We start from the raw sequence: 20,381 nt of genomic DNA on the forward strand, positions 1-20,381 counted from the left end.
AAAAAGGGGAAACTCCTTTCCATTCTTTAAATGCGTTGAAAACAGAGCGAAAATCATCAAACAAACTCGGAGGGGGCCAGGTTGTTTGCGTCGCCAGTTGATTCGCCACACTTGACGCGAGGAGCATGCGAGAGAAAACCTCGCCACCCGCTTGCCGAAAGGATCCGGCGCACTCATGGCGGACCACTTCTTCTTTCTTAGGCGGCGACCGTATGATGGCCGCAGCTAGGAGCAGAAGTACGAAAAAATGGCGCACAAAAGATAAATAAACAAACAATCTCGCTGATGACGATACGAACTCTCTCTCTCTCTTTCGGACGGATGTAGACGCTGAAAATGATAATGGTGAGCTAGGCAAACAGCACACAACTTCTTTTCGTCCCTCATCCTTTTTTGTCGGGCGGGAAAAAAGGGAAGAAACGTGCTTCCCATCAGTGTTCGGCCGAAAACTGCTCGACAATCGTCGACAACTTGGCCGTCATCGTTGTCGTTGATGTTCTCCCGCCGCATGCCACAAGCAGCATCAGCGGGGTGCTTGCTGTAAAGGAGCGAAAGTGTCCCGGGTGTCCTTACCATCATTTCTGCATGCTGCCGTGCAATCCTGTGACGGGGAGCCGTGGACAGAACGGGACGAGATTCGCATCCCAAAACAAAAAGCGGAGGGAGTCGGAAAATGGAAAAAAGCTGCCGTTTGGCGTCGGCTCTCCGCAATTGTCAACCCGATCGGAAGGGAGACGGCCACGCGGGTGCCTGCATGCCATCGCTTTCGAATCTGGAGCTTAAAATAAAAACTAAGGAAAATTCAGCGGATGGTGGAGCACGTGGAGCCGGCTCCCCCGGGCTAATGGGATTTGATTGAGACAATAAAACCCAGAAGCACCAGACGGACGGGGAGCGTCCGGGATCTGTCGGCGCCCAATCATCGATGTGTTTATGTGCCATCTGCATATCGAGGGCCGTGTAATTAGAGCCGGCGAATGGGCACCATTCCGAGTAGAGAAAGGGATCCGCCCAGCTCCCGGCTAATAAAGAGAGCATAGATGATAATCTTAACGGTGGCGCCACAGAACCCGACAAGATTGCTTACAATTTGCCCGTTATCAAGGAGTGCTGCACGATTGCATTAGTTCCTGGCAACTTGGCCATTCCGTGCTTGCAATCATGCCGCTCTAATCCCCCCCCGTGAAGCCATTGGAATGACAGACAATCCGGGGTCCGGGATGATGATGAGAACAATTTTCATCGCCACAAAGCGTCAGGCATCGCTTTTTTCGTTCCTGAAATAATCCTGGAACCACACCGAGCTCGGGCTGGTTCGGGCCATAAATGTAACCATCTTTCAGCTGATTAAAGCACGTGCTTCAATTACCGCTAATGGGCCAGAAGAGGAAGAAGCAGCAAAAACAACCCTAGGAGCAAAGGAAAGCCTCCGCTGGCCACACCAGAGAGGGACCAAAAATAAACTGTCGTTGACAACCCATCGAGGACGCAGTTTTGTTTCCCAGTATTCCGGACCGGGGAAAACTTTTTGCATCGCCCAAAAGCGCTCGCCTTTCGGGTGAAAAAAAAAACGGATCATTGACTGCCCATTGTCCAGTGTGTCCTTGCTGCAATCCTTCCCGCTGGAGAGCCCCGGAGAAACGGAGGATGCCTTCACTTACCTGAACTGAGCGCCGGATAAAAGAAAAGTTTGGTCGAAAGCCGAACCAGAAAAAAAACCGCAACTTGGTGATATTCCTACACAAAAAGCGAGAAGCGAACGACACTCATATTTAGAAGCCATTAAATGGCGCCAGCCACGTGGCGACTTATGATAATAGCAAACATGATACTGGGTGGGTTGGTAGGCTTTCGGACCCCGTCGGCAAGGCGGGAAAACAAAGCAAAGCTGATCCTGGCGAGTTAAACATTGTCGCGTTGCTGAGTGCTGCTCGGTATCGGGTTTCCCCAACACTTTTCCGGCGACGGCGAAGAACTTGTCCGTCTGTGCCCTAAGAAGAAGGGAGTTGATTGACAAATGGGTATTCATTGCCTGGCGTAAATGGCGATGGTGGTGGCAAGAAAGGGGACCTTGTGTGGATTAGCAGCCGATGGGGAGGACAAGGAGGTCCTTACATGGACAATGTTTGCTTTGGCAAGGTGGGCTGATAAATATGATTGATTGCGTCGTTGCGGAGAACGAGTGAATCTACTTCGCCATAGTTCCTTCACAGTACATGAAATTTGTTTCAATTTGTATCATATTTCGTACGCTTATTAAGTGACAATTAACATATTTGAAAAAATTTACCAAAAACGTAAAGATTGTAGCTATAATTATTTTGCAAGTCCTGGTGATGGCATTAAAACCCGCCGATAAGCTTTCTTCATTTTCTCACATTTAAACTAAACCTAGAAAAGACTGCTGGAATCAAAAATTCCATTTAACGAGCATTGTTCTGCAGAATGGGTTGCCTCAGTTTTAAAGTTACGTCCTTTTTATGACTTATGGTAGCGAATAAAGCTCTTTATGCCGCTCACCAAACTATCAAAGTTTGATGCGAGATTGATGCCAATGCCCATTAAAAGCATGCCACAGCATGTATGGTGCATTAAAACTCGCCCTCATTCGGCAGACATAAAACAGTTCCGACCGTACCGTACGGCGAGCTAGGACGATTGTAATTCCGTGCCATGTAATTGTCATCATGTACAAACCGAGAGAGGGCCCGCGATCAAGCGGCCAGCCGCCAACGAATGTGCTGTTGACTCCCGTAAATCAACATAATTTTCTGTATTATATTTATTATCTTCACCGACATGGCCGCTCGTGCTGCATTGTGAGAGAACGGGACTCAATTTCCGAAGTGAACAGTGAACGAACGAAACCATCGAACATACGGCGTAATGAAGCATCTGTCAGGAAGATCCTCCGCCCGAGCCCGCTCCGGCATCGTCATGCAACCCGCATTGTGTGCTCGGAAAATTTATATTTTCTTTCGGGGGCCAGCAAATAACACAGGCAAAAAAACGACTAAAAGACGCAGTACAGAAAAAAAAACCGTTACGGAAGGTGGTCCGCAGTGAACGGAGATTCGCCACAACAGCTGTACGGCATCGTTCGCCCGAAACGGAAGGATGCGTTCCGTTTCTTGGGTTTCGCCTCGGATGGCGCGGAATTGGCGTGAGATTTTCACTCTCGAAGCACACATTTCGGGCCATTTCGGGCTGCGGGTACGAGCTCCTTTCAGCACCGACATTTCCGTGGATGACTCATAAAAATGAGTTATTTTCCCTCTTATCAATTTAATGTGCGCCGGGTCTTGGTTCGCCCTGGCACTGGCAGCGGCACTTTTTTTTCGTTATGCGGCGCTGTCCCGGTGGTTGGTGTATAATTAAACATCCTCCCGAACAGCGCCTCGTCTCACAAGATGCTGTGCGGTGCCACGCTGATTACCGGTGAAACGGGAAACATGTGACAGCGAAGCGATCACACTCTGGGGCGTGTGGGGCAAGGAAATGGCGTCCGCCGTGCGTAACCGAACCGCCCGCCGCTTAATGACAGCGGACGCGATGAGCCGTAAAAACCCCCGGGAACGGGAACCCGTGTGGGAAAAACGCTGCCCGGGCGCCATTTGCTGCTGCTGCATCCTTGATTTCTGCCACCCAAAATAATCCTTGAGATGTTTGGTTACCATTTTTTTGCGCCGCCTAATGTGCCTTGTAAATGAGGCGAGTTGTCTGCGGCAAATGTCACTGCCGGCCTCAGCAGCAGCACATTGGCAAACGATGTAATCTCCAGTACATGGGAGCATTAAAATGAAATTACAAAATCATCTTTCCGCGGAACGTGGGACTAACCATATTTCGCTGGGGCTGGGCTGCTGGCGCCATTTTTCATTTCTTATCATTTTCGATGGAGTACTTAAAGGCGGAAGCGCGGAACGGTACAAGCGACCCGGGGCTGGCACCATTCCCGGAATTGGATCCTCGCAGTCCACGATGAAAAATTAAACACACTCACTTTAGCGGGGGAAGGGCCGCTGGGTTGAGAAGAGAGCGACGGTACCGGAACGGAGTGCGGAATTCGTAGATTTATGCTCATGATTGAATCATTACGAGCTTAATTGCCAACCATCGTCGGTGGGGACGATCGTTGCCGGTTCGCAACATACCGCAACAGCTTTCAACGCGTGACGGACTAAAAGTGTGATCTAATGACCCACCAACACTAGGTCCTGATCCTGTTACTCCTGCGGAATACTCACTACCGACAACATTTTATCAAACTCACAAGAGAACAGAAAACGTAACGGAGCACTCGCATTGCATAACTTCTGGCGTTTTGAAGACTCCGGTTCAAATGTGTCCGCAATTTGTATGTCTGCCCGGCTACCATACAAAGTCCTTTAATTTCAGAGGACAAAAGAGTAGAGAGCGCCGCGCTGCCTGATGGTACTGCCACAACAATCGCATTCGCGAATAAATCAAACTTAATCATCAACCCGTAGACCGACTTCGTTCCGAGTCTGCGAGGAGAGAACGAGAGCGGGGTAGTGGAACTAAATTTAATTCCCGTCCTACCTGCTGCTGCTCCGGCCGACGCGGATGATCGAGAGGACGACGACGATTATTCCCAGACGCAACGCGAGCGAAACATTTTTCAAACGCATAAAAATATGCCCAGACGGCGCGATTTAGAGTAATGAAGGGGGACCACAAGGGCAAAACAAAACTCGGGCAACAACTCGGGAGCAACATTCTTTCCGCATTTTACGCACGACAGCGTCGCACCGTTAAATCATAATCCCGCCGAGTCGCGAGTGTCTTGTCGAGGAATAAAAGAAAGTGCACCGCAGTGGCGTGGAAAGAGTGAAGAGATTATCCTTGACTTGACGCTCCGCGCCCGAAAAACGGTGGGCCAGGAATCGAGGAATCATCGTCCGAAGAGCTTCGCTTCCTGGAGTGTCTGCCCGGGACGAGACACAATGTGCCTGGCTGGACCAAACACGACGACACGTTGTTGCCGGCGTCGAGCCGACGTCGGAACGATTGAAGCTATGTAAACACTTAAAAATCTGCATTCAGCAGCAGCACGCGAGGGGATGATGATGTGCGTCACACACAGGACCCACACACCCCGCCCGGGACGTGAGTAATAAACGACTTTGTTTTGGCAAATTGACTGAACGAGGAGTTGATCTCGCACCGGGTGGTGCGTCGGCTGCTGCTGGCTGCCACCTCGGCTATCGTACGGCTGGTCGCTCGGGATGGGCCGTTAAAGCGCAGACCGGTTCCGCGCCCGCTTCCCCATAATGATGATATACACCATGCGACCGGCAGTCGGTCGGCCCATAACCAGAAGTTATGCTTTTTTTACGCGCTCACCCAACAACATCAAACACAGCCGGGTCGCCGGGCTACCCGAGGAGGAGTTCTAAACTCGTCGCCGACGTCGTCGTCGACGTCGGGGTGTTTGGTTTTACGACATGGATAAGTGACAGAGATTTAAAGTTACCGTTCCGTGCTGGAGCTCTGGTGCGTATATGTTGGGTTCTCCACTTCGCGGTGCATCTCTTTGCGTGCTTCTCGCGTACGTGACGGAACGTGTAGCCGAGTCCTTTAACAAGCCTCCACCCCGCAGGATGATGGTGAGCGAAAGAAAGAGACACCCTGTAATCCGTGGAATAAATTGATAATTAAAATTCCGTCTCGGTTTCTTGTTTGCACTGAGCGACGACGGCGACGACGGTGACGAGCATCCGTGGTCCTTCGGCCGTCGTGTTGTGTCCCCCGCAGGGGCTAGCTTCGGGAGCTAGTGGCTGAGTAAATAAAGTCACCATCGGTGGCAATATTGGCAGTTTTCGGGCAGACGGCTCAGGTGTTTCACCGTCGGGGGGCCTGTTAAAGTTACGAGCCGCACGACGGGAAAGTCGACCGAGCGGAAAACGACTGAGGTTTCGGTTTTACGGAGGAGCAAGATTTTCACCACCATTAAAATGGCCGCCACGTTTCGGGTGAGCTATTTTAATGTTGCCAAATCTTTTGGCGAGTGTAAATTGATTGAGCGAATCGTTTCTATTGGGCGAATTTACGCATTGTTGGGTGGGAACAAAATAGAGACCCCGCGGGCGCTAACTTTCGGATGGTTCCGAACAGAATAGTTCTAAAGTGTTCTAAAACACCATTACCATATTGTGTATTTGTTCCTCCCGGAACGCTGATTAAGTTACTTCATGTTGGCGCCAAATGCAATCAAAAACCCGGCCATTTCCATAACGGCCAGCTGCTTCCGCGGCGGATGCTTCCCCTATCACAAAGCATCAATCTCGTAGGGGCAGCATCCCGAAGCGAGACCCCGCAGGCTCTGGGGTCGGGTTTTCTGCCAACATCATCCAAACAAACATCGGTCGCTACACCGACGTCAGCTCATAAAGCGATGTATGACTTCCTTCGCAAAAGTTGCTCATTGTACAACGTGCCGGCGGAAGTAACGACGCGATGGAGGACGCAAAATCAAACATCATTACAAACTAAGTTTATTTGAGTACGTAAGAATTTTACGAACAATTGCCTGGCGTCCCAAAACTCCGTTTGCTGGCCACCGGCGGCCGGAGTTGCCGGTTGAAGATGTGAAGCGAGCGAGCGCAACATAAAACCGTTTTTCCCCGACCCGACCGCCACCGCGGGTAATGTCTTCCTGTGGACCATAAATCTTCGTTCGCTTGCTTTGTGCTCCACCTGAGATCTGCCGCCAGGGACCCGATGACGACGATGATGATGATGGCGGCGGCGGCGAGAGCTAGTCGTCAACCGGCTCCCGGAACTCCCGGTTTGCCACTTTGATTGACACGACGTGACCATATTTTTATCGACCCTCTCTCCTTTCGGTTCCGGACACTAATTTATCACGCACCCGGGTCCTGGGGGTTACCACCGGAAGTCCGGGTGTTTAACAAATATGTCGCCGATGACAGCAGTGGCCGCTGACTCTGCACGCAGTCAAATTGAGACATTAGCTTCGGTCGCCGCTTTCTGTCGAATCATTTCGTGACATTTTGTCCGGACATTTTCGGGGGTTTCTTTTCCGGGACCGTGAGGTAGCGCTTTTGATGCTTGCGGTTTGTATAACAGTTTCAGGACGTTGGAAAACAATACGGGTTTCTCGGGTTCCTTCGGGGGAGAAACACTCCAGACGTTTTTCGAGAAACTCTTCTAGCCATTCTAGGGTTACCCGAAGGACATCAGCCTGGTTGTCAATCGGCTTCGGCTTCGAGTGGTGCCGGATTTAGGTGGATACGTGCAATATAATCATACTGTATCGATAGATAACACCTCGAGAGATGGCAACGACGACTTCAGCATTACAATACGTGCTTAAACGGTTCCTGAAAGTAATACGGTTGATTGCATTGTTTCGCGGAACAGAATCAGCAGCCAGCCAGTGTACGCCACACTCAATTTAAAATGTGAGAAGCATTCAAATTTACAGACGCCACGGGCAACCCACCCAGGTCCCATGCTACAATAGAAAAGCACCATTTGCTCCAGTCCCAGGTTGTGCCGGGGAGGCCACTGTTGTTGTTGTGTCAATAGCATTGCTTTACCCACCCGGGGGGATCGTTTTGAAATTATGAGCTTCACGTGAAGCAACGATCCGACCCTTGCCGACCCAGGAAGGTGTTTGCGTTTCGCGTGCTTCTTGGAGATTTTCTGGCCACCAGCTCCAGGAACGGCTTCTGAATTCGCGCTCCGCGACTTCGGAAGCACTGGCAAACGCCAAGGTTAGTCGGCGGTGTCCGTGCGTATGGTTCGGGTTCTAGGGATTGATTGTAGTGCAGAAAAATGGTAAATGGTGCCGAACAACGCACCAACGGCTGTAGACCTCGCGCAGGACTAGCACGTACTTATTTATGATGCACGGGGCTTGCTGATGAATATTAAACCACGACGCGAGTTTGTACTGTTTCGCGGAAGCTTGAAAACAAACTCGACCCAACAAGCAGCATACAGCGGCAACGGTTCGTGAAGGTATTTTCTGTGAAATCTGTCCCTGGTGTTTGTCGACGTTTCAGAAAATTAATACACCAGACGCACTGTTTCTCGGTAGTGGCCAATCAAGCCTCGGTTCGCTGCTCTGAAATATGCGAGTGCACAATAGTTTCAATGGCATTTCAAGAATCTCAAAATGGGTTGCAATATTGGCACCGAAAATGCTGCGACTTCAATTCTACGAAAGTGACAGGAGACGAACGTGGAACGCGTGTCATTCGTGCTGCATAACTTAAGGCGTTTTAAAAGGCGACCATTCTATATGCAACGAAATTAAATTCACAACAATGCTCCAACAATTTTTATATTGTTTCGAATTTGTGAGCTCCTTTTTTATTATAAATGAAAGGACGCACATCGTTCAGCTAATGAATATTAGTTTCCAACTCACTCTAAGCTTTGGCGTGAGTGTTGGCACAACACAGCAGATCGAGCGTGGCCCCGGGAGGCCACCGGAGTGAACCTGTTGCGACCTTAATCATTCCTTGCGCAGACACCAAACACTTTGTCGCTCCAGAGACACGCACCCGAAGCCGCGGCGCAATGCGCATAATTCATCGTCCCCGAACGGGGTACGCCGTTCCAATTTTAAATCCCGACTTCTGAGACAATCCCTCGCGCGACGACAATAGACCGCGGACCGTGGACAAGCATCACTAGGAAGCGATGCGAGTGATGCGTAAATTGTCTGGTCCCCAACTGGTCCTCGAGACCAAGTCTCGCGATTAGCAGCCCCCGTGGTCTGCTTCTCCGGGGGCTCTCCGCGAGGTCAGACAGGTGCCTCGGAGGCCTCGCGACGGCGGGGAATTAATTTCTGTCTCCGCCGCGCGCAGCTAAAAATAACACTTCGTCGGTGGAACCGGCAGAGATGGAAATTGATGGCAAAATCCAGCCCGACGGCGGGGCCAGCCGGCACATCTGTGGCGCTGTGGCTGGCCCCCGTGTCTCGTCCGCCACTTGGTCTGTCTACGCCGCACGGGTTTCTCACGCACGAAGACGGAGAAGGCGCCCTCCGGCCGCAGTAGTAGTGCCGGCCGTTGGAGTGGATTTTTGGCTAAGTGGCTCCGGCCACGTCGTGTACCGCGCGTGGTTGCGGCTCTAAATTAAACGGCACGACAAAACAGCTGAAGAAACAATAAAAGAACCCCCGTGCCGTGTCCGCCGCACCCGGAAAAGCCGGGCCCGGCCTGCGAGGGAAATTAAAGTGGAAAATGTGTGCGCTCGGGCCACCGGTCCGATGCCGCAGCCGGCGGGCACACAAAATGGCGTAACGACGAGGGCACGGTGTGCGATTGTTGTGCTATGCTCAACCCCGGGACGGTCGGAGGACCGGGATGGTCGCACGGAGCCGGAGAGTGAGGATTCTACAACCGCTTTTACTACGGAATTTCGATGATTTGGCATTTGTGTTTGGTCGTTTTTGTGGTGGCGCGGTGCCCGGCCGGCTGTTCCGGGCGGCTTTTCCGACCGACCGCCCGGAGGAGTTTGGAGTTTCTCTTTGCCAAAAGAATGTCGTACGCGCCGAGTGACTCGTTTTGGGCCACGATTTATTTATTCTCATTTCCCTTCCGACACCAGGGACGACGACGACGACGAGGCAAACAATTAAAACGGGCGACCAAACCGTTGGCGGGCTGCTGATTTGTGTTTGATTTTCGCCTTCAAACACAGTGATCCGCTCTATTGCCGGGCCTTATTGTTCGGACATTGTAGTGTTTTTGTGTTAGGTTTATTTATTTTGAAATGATTATTTTCCCACCATTCGGTGTGAAGAATTTGAATTGAAGTGTATACTGAATCTTTGACGGAAAAAGGAAAATGTAACATTAGTTGTCAGGAATCTCCGAAACGACTTTTGCACTGAGAACTAATTGCCCTAACAGACCATCCGGGGAATCTGCAAAAAAAAATTTAAAAATTAGATTAGCACAAAAATAAATTCTTCTAATCAAATTCTAATTCAACAAAGTTCTAAACTGGGAAAGATCCAGAAGATGGAAAAATAGATTAAACGTGAACCGAACGAAAAACGGAAGGAAAACCGAAAAATAAAATGTGAAAATCTGCCAGGTAAAAAAAGGAGTGATTTTTCAATCAGATCGGGATTGGGGATGGAAAGGGGATTCATTTTTAGAATCCTCAAAATAAATAAAAAAACCTGGAGAAAACCATCCGGGAAAATCATCAAATTCATCTGCAAAACCAGATCAATTCGATAAAACACAACTCTGTGTGTCTGATGGAACGCGAAAGGTGTAGTATACCACAAGCTCCTAAATAAACAGTGTTAGGAGCTTCAGACCGATACTGACAGCAAATGATCAATTTAACCCAGCATTGATCGAAAAACAACCACAATGGACCAAAAGGCACGGTGCGGTTGAATAAAATAGAGTTTTTCATTTCAACGCAATATGCATTTGATTTCTTCGAAAAAAAAAATCCGATTTCATAGGTCCAAACCAGATACTCTAAAATTGCTCACAATTTGGCTGAACCGGCTCCACATTGTTGCTCATAATCAGTCGGCACACTTTGCTGATGGCACTAATTTCGCTCATTACTGTTGTGTGCGTCCATTTTCCTGATTTAACCATCTTTCCGGTTCCAAGCGACGGCACAGACAATCTGTGCGTAATCATAGTAAACTCGCTTCCGAGAGCCCTTTCTAGCAATCAAAAAGTTACGTCAGAAGCACGGCTTACTTCGCTCCGGTTCCTAAGACAGCGGGCGCCATGGTAACCGAGCGCCCAAAACGAACTCTCGCCACAGACGAATCGCGCTACAAATTTGCAACGAAATTATCCCGAGCTCCCACCGCCAGGGGGAGCTCTTCAGCCGGGGCCCAGCCCAGCGAGCGATTTGATTTAAAAGTCAAACTAGAACCACAAAACAACCGTACTACACGTGCCCGCAATGCTTCCTGCGGACGGGTGGGCGGTCTGGATCTGGGGACTTTTGGTGGGGCCGCAAACTTTGTCTTGTCACCCCGCGGGGCTCACTTTCGCCACGAGAGCGAGCGAGAGAGAGAGAGAGCAAAGGAGTGACAACTTTTTGACAGATTACACACTGTATATAGAGTGATGGGCTTATCATCCGGGGTGGCCACAGGCGCGACAGTTTCGGGACAGATTATCGTTTGGCCGGGTCTGAATTCCGAATTAAAACCGCGGAGCGCTCAAGATGGGGCATAATTTGTGGTTACGCTTACGCGTTTATGATTTATGAAATACGTGGAGGGCAGCATGGCTTCTCTGGTGACGGGCCGTTGGGCGGGCAAAGAGCCAAGTTCGTGTGGGGCAAATTAAAATGCCACCATCGGAACCGGTTAGCATGTCTCATTACGGTTAATGGGACCCCCACAGGCCTGGCGGAACCATTTCGGTTACTTCCAAAATCGCGACAGCAGTACTCAGATTGATTCAATAAACAAAAGCACAACGGGGAAGCATAATTATGAGGCTTACATATTAAATTCCCACGTCTGTCTCGCTTCTCTACTCGACAGATGCAGAAACGGCGAAACACGTAAAACAACGAGGCGACAGTCGAAGAACTGACTGAGAACACCCACAAAGCGGAGTGGAGATTAAGAAACTCCCAGAGCACCTTGGAGACGTCAATCACCCGGGGAACCATGACAGGAGGCACCGCATCAAACCGATCGGCCCTGGTGTTGGTGGCCTGGCTGGTCCTGCTCGGTATGCCGCCGACGTTCGCCTTCTGTCCGTCGCTGTGCACCTGCGAGAGCGATCGCTATCTGCGCACGTCCTGCATCAACGCGTCGCTGGAGGTCGTCCCGATCCAGCTCAATCCGGACGTGCGATACATCAACCTGACCGCGAACCAGATTACGAACGTACACTTCACGCTGTCGTTCTACTATCAGCTCGAGTCGCTCGATCTGTCCCACAACCGGATCGATTCGCTCGGCTCCAAGAACTTCGAGTCGCAGGAAAAACTGCGCACGCTCAACGTGAGCCACAACGTGCTGCAGGCACTGCAGAAGGACGCGTTCCGGGGGTTGAAACGCCTGGAGTTGCTACTGCTCAGTGACAATCTGCTGGAGCAGATCCATCCCACCGCCTTCCAGACGCTCGTCAGCTTGCGACGGCTCGAGCTACGCAACAATCGCCTGGTGAGCCTCGAGTTCGGGGTGTTGAAGCATCCGACCGCCCTGGAGTCGCTGCTACTCGAAAACAACCAACTCTTGGAGGTACCGTACGAGGGGAACCTGGAACACTTGCGATCGTTGCGCCACCTCGAACTGTCCACCAATCTGATCGAGTTCGTGGCGAACGATAGCTTCGGTGCATTGCAAGATCTGCGCACGTTGCAGCTCGCCGGCAACGTGCTGACGGAGCTCGATCAAGGCGCGTTCAACGGGCTAACGGCGTTGCAACTCATCGATCTGGCGGATAACAATCTAACGGTAAGTGGCACCGCCGGCCGCCGGTGCATAATGCAGTTTATCCACGTCCGTCGGACGGTAGCGCACCCCGCCCCGTTTGATACTCGGGGCCACGGATTTGAAATGCAAATTAATGGAATTTAATAAACCATTTCCATGCCATTAAATCGGCTCGGCTCGGCTGGCCGTTGGAATTGGAATTCGAAATCGGGGAACGGATTATGGGGCCACGGGCCATAAATTAACCGTGTGTTGGGCTTGGAAGCAAATTTGAAAGTTGTATTTTTGTCACACATTTTGTCTTTCGATTGCGACAGCCGTCCCAAATGGGGTCCCAATAGCTTTAAGGTGGAATATTTAATGGAATGGTATCAGATTACAACAGGCACGCAGGATGTTTGGCCCACTTTAAGCCAGGTTTATAATAGGTGCTTTTAGCGACGACTTTAAAAGATTGAACAATTTCCTAAAACTTTTATGGTGAGACACATTTCTCACCTATTCCATCAGTTCGATTTTAAATCAGTGCTTCGATTATCTAACATTGATAGGTGATTGTGTGTTCGAACAGATTGTTGTGTCTGTGGCGAGATTCACAAGTCATCGAGTTCACACTTCGGTGGCAGTCGCTGCGCGTGTTGCAATCACTTTGTTGCCATCACTCCCAACGGGGGGATTTACGGGTGTTCCTGTCTAGTCGATGCCGTGGTGTGGACAAAATTTTCACTTTCATCATTTTCACCATCACCTTTCGCCCCTCTTTCCACAGACGATCCCCACGGGCCAGCTGGCGAAGCTGTACAATCTCACCACGCTGTCGCTGAGCGGCAACTCGTTCGTGCAACTCCCGGCGGTCGCCTTCCGGAGTCTGTTTCAGCTGCGCGAACTGCACCTGGACCGTCTGGACCGGCTGGAGCACATCGATCCCAGGTAGGTGGAACAGAGGGCAACGTGGTGCCTTCACCCAGCACGGTGCTGGCCATCGAAAATCGATAGCTGAGCTGAGGTGCGATAAAACGCTCGGTGAAAGGGCGATTCACAGTTCGATTGTTGGAGCTGTCATCAATTTTCGTACTCTCCGTCGGGATTAGGGCCGCGAACTTTGTGGCACTTTCATTAACGACGCCACACAACGCCAGGGACGCAATGTTTATGATTTTATGACCGTCACAACGTGCGCCATTCGTGCGTTCGAGTGGAAGCATCGCGATGGCGCCGCTTTGTTGTCTCGAACCAGTGCCAAATGACTCATTTATTCGTCACTCGCCAGTGCGTTTGCTGAGGGCGGGTTAGTGCAAGTAATTTCTTTTATGATTTCGCACATTTAATGATGAGTTCTGTGGCCTATGCGTTCGCTCATTTCCCTTTGGAATTCCCGGAAGGAAAAGCGTTGCCATACCTCGACCTAAGCCGGGAGTTAAACCCGGGAAATACTTTCAGAACGCCAGTTTGGATATAGTTGGAGTATTGTGCCGTTGCTACCGAAAACTATTCTAAATAATAAATTATTTCAATCAAACATTCCTTCTCGTAAGGATATCAGAATCGCGTAATCAGAACCGCGAACAGAGAACAGAATTCAATCAACATTCTTATTTTATGAGTGTGCCCTTGGTTACGTGCCATAATTATAGCCATTTTTTTACTTTACACTCACGAGGAGCCTAAGAAAGGACTGTCAAATTCTTTCAAACGGTCTTGAAAAAATAGAGATTAAAATACTCTGCCCGTTCTAAAACAATAAATAAAATTAAAATAATAAGTATTACTAAGAAATTTTCTACAAAACATAATTTCAGTAATAAAGGCTAAAGTAGCCAAAGTCGCAGTTGATTTTTCATTAGTTTTCAAAATTAGAGGAAAACGGAGTAAAAATAAAAACAAAGCGCCAGTTTTCCTGAACATTGAGCTGCTGAAGGTTCCACGAAACGTTCAAACATTCAGTCCAACTCGAAAACAAGTCCCCAAATGTTGCGCATCCATAAAATGCAGCAAGACAAGGCATCGTCGTCAGAGTGAACGCAAACTCCGCGATGACTAACGGGCGCTGTAATGCGCCGCGCGGAAAATGCATAACTTTTAGCCAAATTAAAACGGACCATTGCCGGCTGCTGCTGCAAGGGGGCGCACTGAAGTGTTCCGTGTGTTCCGCTTCAGGACACGCAATTTTGTGCTCAGCTGCGTGAACATTGTCTCACGCCACGGCCCTGCTGCATACATCAAACAAACCCGTGGAACCGGGCGCCCGGGTAGCTCGTATTTTTACACCCCGCGAGTGAAAGTTTTCGGTGTGTAATTTTGGTGAACCACTAAACCCCGTCGTCGTCCTCGGGCGCGGCGCAAAAATAGCTGCTCCCGCGAATAGAAGTGAAGAAAGCACATCGGCCAAATAATAGGTCCCGCGCAAGACGCGCGAACGTCCCCGGCACGTTCGAGGGCAAGCCAAGCTGCTGCCTGCCGCTGGTTCCTGGGAGTTCATCATGGCCGCCAGAGTTTCTGCTACGGACGGAAAATTGATAGCTTGGCACCCGGATCGCACACGGCACGGCAGAACAATAGTTCTGCGCACCGTGGCACCGCGGCATGTACGGAAAATCGTGAAAAACTATTTTTATACTGTCGGATGGTGCACAGAACGGGGCACCCCACCGGTTTGATTGTTAGCTGCCAAATGCTGCTGCCAAAATGCATTTCCTTCGACGGCCCCGCTGAAAGATCCTTACTCCGGCCCTAGCGGCGGCGGATAGTTAAAGGAAACTATTTCTGACACGTCGGACACTTTCTTCGGGGCGAACCACGAACGTCACGAGTCACGAACGAACCGACTTTCATCATCATGGCGCTGGAACATGACGAAAGACGAGCGATTTGTGTGATCATTGCGAAGCTCTCAAGCTGCTATTTGCGGTCTTTCGGGTTACGGGGAACCGGGGATTCTATGATTGACTACTAGTGTCACATTTTATTGTGTCATTGGATTATTACAAGAAATACGAGGAAAGGTCCTTTCGTCGTGACTACATATTATACTGGGTTGTTCAATATGCTTTGAGGTTCGATTAGAAAAGCACCATTTTATCGTTTGAAATACGCTTTCTTATTCAGTATAGTCTCCCTGAACATCAATACACTTGTCCCAACGAGATTCCAATGTTCGAATACCATCCCTGAGGTGATAATTTGGAAGGGTCGCTTTCCGCGCATGATTTTTTTTAGGTGTGGAAACAGTTGGATGTTGCTAGGGGCCTAATCGGGTCAATACAGTTGTTACTCCAACATTTCGAACTTTATTTCGAGACACGAATTCGTTTCGGAGCCAAAGAACCAGGTTCTCATCACTCTTTGATCTCTTGTTGGAATTCAAGATCATGTTGATAGACCCAAATCTCATCCATAGTGATGAAAAAGTTTTAAATGTTGCTGAGAAAGTTGCATTCGAATGCGTTTTTGTTTCATTTTTAGCGAATGCGGCACCTTTTTTGGACAAGGCTTTTCGAAACACAATACTTTGAACAAAGTATTGGTTACAGTACTCAATAAAATTCGTAGGGCTCGTACTAAATCTCTTTCAATCATTCGATGATTTTCCAGTAAAATATTCTGTATTTTGCCGACGGATTCAGGTGTGGCTAATGTTTTTGGAAGTCCTTGACGTGGATCGTCCTCAAAACTTGTACGACCACGTTTAACTTCACCAGCCCATCTTTTTACTGAATTCATTGAAGGAGAAGAGTCCTTATAGTCTTTCAAAATTCATAAATTTCCATCATAAAAGGCTTAAATCCTTCCAAAAGTGAAAATTCAATAGCTACATAACTCAATAACTGCAAAAAGCAGTCGATTGAAATGAAAATTCACATACGTTCATATGACGAATGTAACAACATAGAATGTACTCTTCGTTATCGAAGCCCAAAACTTATTGAACAACCTGGTAGTACGCATTAGAGACATGTTTTTCTTATTAATCAGTCAATTGGTCTTAAGCTAACATACCCCAGCCTTTTGAGTTCTTCCGGGAACTTGAGACCCCATCTCTGGGGGCGTCATTGTGAACGAAGCCAAATGTTAATTCAATTTTCCTTAACCAACTTCATGACGCACTTCAGCCATTACATTGCCCCTCCAAAAAAAGAGCCCTCATGTGATGCGCGAGTGGAATGGATGATTATGTCACCGCTCATCGCGCCAGTTCCTGAAGGTCCTTGTTGATTGCCCCGTTCATCATACACTACTTCATTTAACTCAATGGAAAGAAGCAACAGCACCGGCAAATAAAAAACCCGCAGTCCCGGAGGTCCCGCTATCATCCCACGGCCAGCAGTCGCAGGTCGCAGGACAAAATGATGTGGAAGATGCCCCCGTGGGCCGTGTGTATGTGTTAGTTCGTAAAACGAATATTTACTGTTATTTGTGGGCTCGGTGGGCGGCTTTGGGACTCGGCAGATAACGGAGGATCCGCGGCACTCCGCGACGGTAGTCGCGGGGAAATATGCTTATGAGTGCACGACATTTTTCTTCGACCGCGTACGGCCTCCGACACTTCCGCCACAACATCCTTTTTGTCGTCGCACATACAAAGGCACACCATTTTGTAAACGGGGACCCCCATTAACAATGCTATCTTATGATTGCCACTCGCCACCAACGCGCCCAAGTGGAGCGGCGTCACTTCAGGCACAGGACTTCCCGGGCGCTGGGTGCCGATGTGAGCCATTTGCATGCAGGCGCCTGACACTTCTTTATGTCTGGGACCCCTGCCGATGGCGGGCTCAGAAAAAAAATAACAATAATAATCGTAATCTCATCCTCCGTTCGAACGAGATGCCTAATGGCGGAGAGCAAGCGAAGAGCGAACGTATAATTCAATAACTGGTTGATTACATCCCGCCGCTCGCGTGGCCAATGATTTACGCCCCATTTGTGCGGGCGAAACGATGATGGATTGCGTATTAACGTCTCGTCCCGTGTGAAAAAAGAAAGAAAAGGGCTCCGAAAAAGAATGCCTTTTCGACGAAGTACCAAAACACTAACCCCTTGATTCCGTGTTTCTCTCCGACAGAGCTTTCATCGACAACACCCACCTGCAGGTGTTGACGCTGGACGATAACCCATCGTTCGAGGTGCTTCCCGTGCGCCTGTTTCACGGCAACCCACACCTGACCGACATCTCGATCCGTCGGAATGCGCTCCTCACGCTCGATGCTGTGCAGTTCCCGCTCGATCGGCTGCAGCGCCTAAAGTTGGCCGGCAACCCGCTCGTCTGCAACTGCACCATCCGCTGGCTGTGGCGTCTGGTGACCGGTACGATCGAGGACGATGACGATGCCGATGCGGACGGCGTGGGATTCCTGGGCCGACCACCACCGGACTCCAACATCACGACGGTGCTGCTGATCGACAAGGACGAGATCGGGTGCGATCTGAACGAGGATGGGCTGGTGACCCGGCGCACGCTACGCCACATGTCCGAGGGGGACATCAACTGTCCGGCTCACCTGGCGACCGTGTTGAGTGTGTTGCTGGCACTGGTCCTACTACTCCTGGGGGCCGGTGCCGTGCTGGTGTACCGTCGGAGGGCTCGCGAACGCAAGAAGATCCTGCAGGAACGCAAGAACGTCCACGAGCGCATCGTTCCGCAGAAGGTGGACAAACTCGAGCTGGAACGCTACCTAGCGCAGCAGGTCCTGTCGAATGATTACCGCGAACTGAGGCCACCGGCTTGCGATCTGCCCGTCCGATACGATCTGAAGTATCCGGACCAAACGTCCCATCCGGCGGTCGGTGGCGATCAGCATCCCGATGCGGACTCCGATCACTACGAGAACATCGACTACCTCCAGCATCAGCGAGTGCTGGGCAATGGGTCGGCCACGATCGGTGCTCCGACGACGATGATCGGGAATCCGTTCCACCAGCTACAGCAGGCGCAGTACGCGTACGGACACCAACCGCAAGGACGCCAGGTACAGCCCGCGATGACCATGCAGCATCCGCACAAGTTCCCGCATCACCATCCGCACCACCACCACCATCAGCAGCACCACCACCACCACCAGCAGCAGCAGCATCCGGATCCGGGAACCGCGAACATGAACACGTTGCCCTCGGCCGGGTCGACACCGGCCCGGAGCCTCAACAACTATTCGCCCAACTTCTTCATCTACGTCGTGTACTCGCACTTCGTGCTGATCCTGCTGGCGTTATGATGAGGCAAATGCTGTGAAGTGCGATGAAAACCCCGAGGGCCGCCCGAGGACACCACGGCCAAGGCTAGTAAGTGAACGTCTGTTATGCTGCGGCTGCGGTACCAGAATGTTGTTCCCCTATTGGATCCCGTTTACCGAACGCGAACACGATCCCCAGGTGATCGTTCGATCGTTCCCATTCGTTTTCTAGGCCATATTAGTGATTAAGCTTTGCCATTTTATTCCTTATTTTAGTCGCGTCTTACCCTTTAGCGGTCGGTTTTTATTAGCCGAATGTGGATTGTTTTCTCCAACTCACCAACGACGCCTTGACCACTTTCGGATGTTATTCTAAACTTAGAGCAGTTCGTTCGTTTCCTTCTCTTCCTTACTAACATTCGTGCAATCGTGCTTAGCCTCTCCCCTAGCGTAAGATAATCATTTGAGTAACTTCCGTCGACGGAAGAATCTGTTGCACCCGGACCCCGTCGGTGAGAGTGTGTATTGTGTATTGTATTGTACATAAGGGACTGGTGGTGTTGGTGCTCCGTGTTCTCGCTTCGCTATCGTCCGCCAGTCGGTACCGATACGAGCCACGTGTTCCGTGGTTTAGGCCGGAACCCGGAGAACTCTGTTAACGAATTTCTAATTCCCGCTCTTCCTCGATAACTATTTTTGTGTCCCCCCGAAATCGGCTCTCGCCCTCCGCCAGTGCCCTCGAAAGCGGCCAGAGGCAGTAGGAACTGGTGGTTCTGTACAGTAGATAGAGATAATTTATATTTTTCTAACCAATTTAAGGACACAAGCAGCTAACACGAAGTACGCCGTAAGAAGAAGCAACTAGATAATGAGTCAGCAACACAGGGTCGAAGCATGGAATGGCAATAAACTGTGTGTGCAATGTGTGTAATGTGTGTTGGTCTGCAAAACATAAAAAAGTGACTCCCACACATAAACATAACCGGAAACCGTACGTACGGCGCCCACGTTTTGATACAAAGCCGACGAAACCCACGCAAAGCCGAACTTTATAAAAGACAAACTAAATATTCTAACGTTTTCCTACACGGCGTGAGAAGAAAGCAACCGAAAGAGTGAAGCGGAACAGGAACAGCTTAGAAAGAAGGGACAAAACAACCGAAAAAATGAATATTCCGAGCAATACCTATATTTAAGAAGTGTAAGAAAAATCCGAAATTTACCAAACAGAGAACAGAGTAAAAACAAATGACAAACACTTGCCGTCAAAACATGATAAGTAACAGCAACACGAACACGGTAAGCGATTAATAGTGTTTTTCTTGTGTAACCACTTTGCCCCACACTCAACCGATAGCGAAGCTGCCAGAGCCAAACAAAAAGCGATTGAAAATATTTTGGATCAAACCACGAACACGAAACCGCAAAACGCAACCACAACATAGATAAGAACATAAGAAAAACCACAAAAGCTGCATGGAAACTTATAATACTAAAACCCGAGCAAAAACCGAAAAAATGTGTTAAAACTGAGTTGTTATAAGACTGAGCCGATAAGAAATGGGAAGAAAGAGAAATAAATTTGACTACAGAAACCCACAGTGCCAACCTGCAGGGTTGGCTGCAAATCTTTTGCACAATTGTCCGAAAACACACGGCCACTCGACGACGACGGGACGCTCGTTTGATGTTTGGATGAATATTTGATCGCTAATGGTTAAGTAATGGGAATCGAAAATAAACTCGGCGACACAAACAGCTGACCCACACGG

The 20,381-nt window shown here is 49.7% G+C and overlaps 1 protein-coding gene across 1 annotated transcript; it reads left to right on the top strand.

Moving 5' to 3' along the window:
- Positions 1–11,668: 11,668 nt before the first annotated feature.
- LOC131205915 (leucine-rich repeat-containing protein 15-like) lies at positions 11,669–20,144 on the top strand. The gene is made up of 3 exons (XM_058198226.1): positions 11,669–12,463; positions 13,212–13,372; positions 17,505–20,144. Exons 1-3 carry the CDS (start codon positions 11,669–11,671, stop codon positions 18,649–18,651), a joined length of 2,103 nt encoding a protein of 700 aa, XP_058054209.1. The 3' UTR covers positions 18,652–20,144.
- The last annotated feature ends 237 nt before the right edge of the window (positions 20,145–20,381 follow it).

Source organism: Anopheles bellator, chromosome 1 (assembly GCF_943735745.2).
Source record: "Anopheles bellator chromosome 1, idAnoBellAS_SP24_06.2, whole genome shotgun sequence".
Lineage (NCBI taxonomy): Eukaryota > Metazoa > Arthropoda > Insecta > Diptera > Culicidae > Anopheles > Anopheles bellator.

Bases quoted from the DNA above. Each gene is read 5' to 3' on its own strand.
- LOC131205915 (XM_058198226.1), top strand. From the start codon at position 11,669: ATGACAGGAGGCACCGCATCAAACCGATCGGCCCTGGTGTTGGTGGCC. The intron at 12,464-13,211 runs GTAAGTGGCACC...CTCTTTCCACAG, and splicing joins TGGCGGATAACAATCTAACG to ACGATCCCCACGGGCCAGCT. The intron at 13,373-17,504 runs GTAGGTGGAACA...TCTCTCCGACAG, and splicing joins CTGGAGCACATCGATCCCAG to AGCTTTCATCGACAACACCC.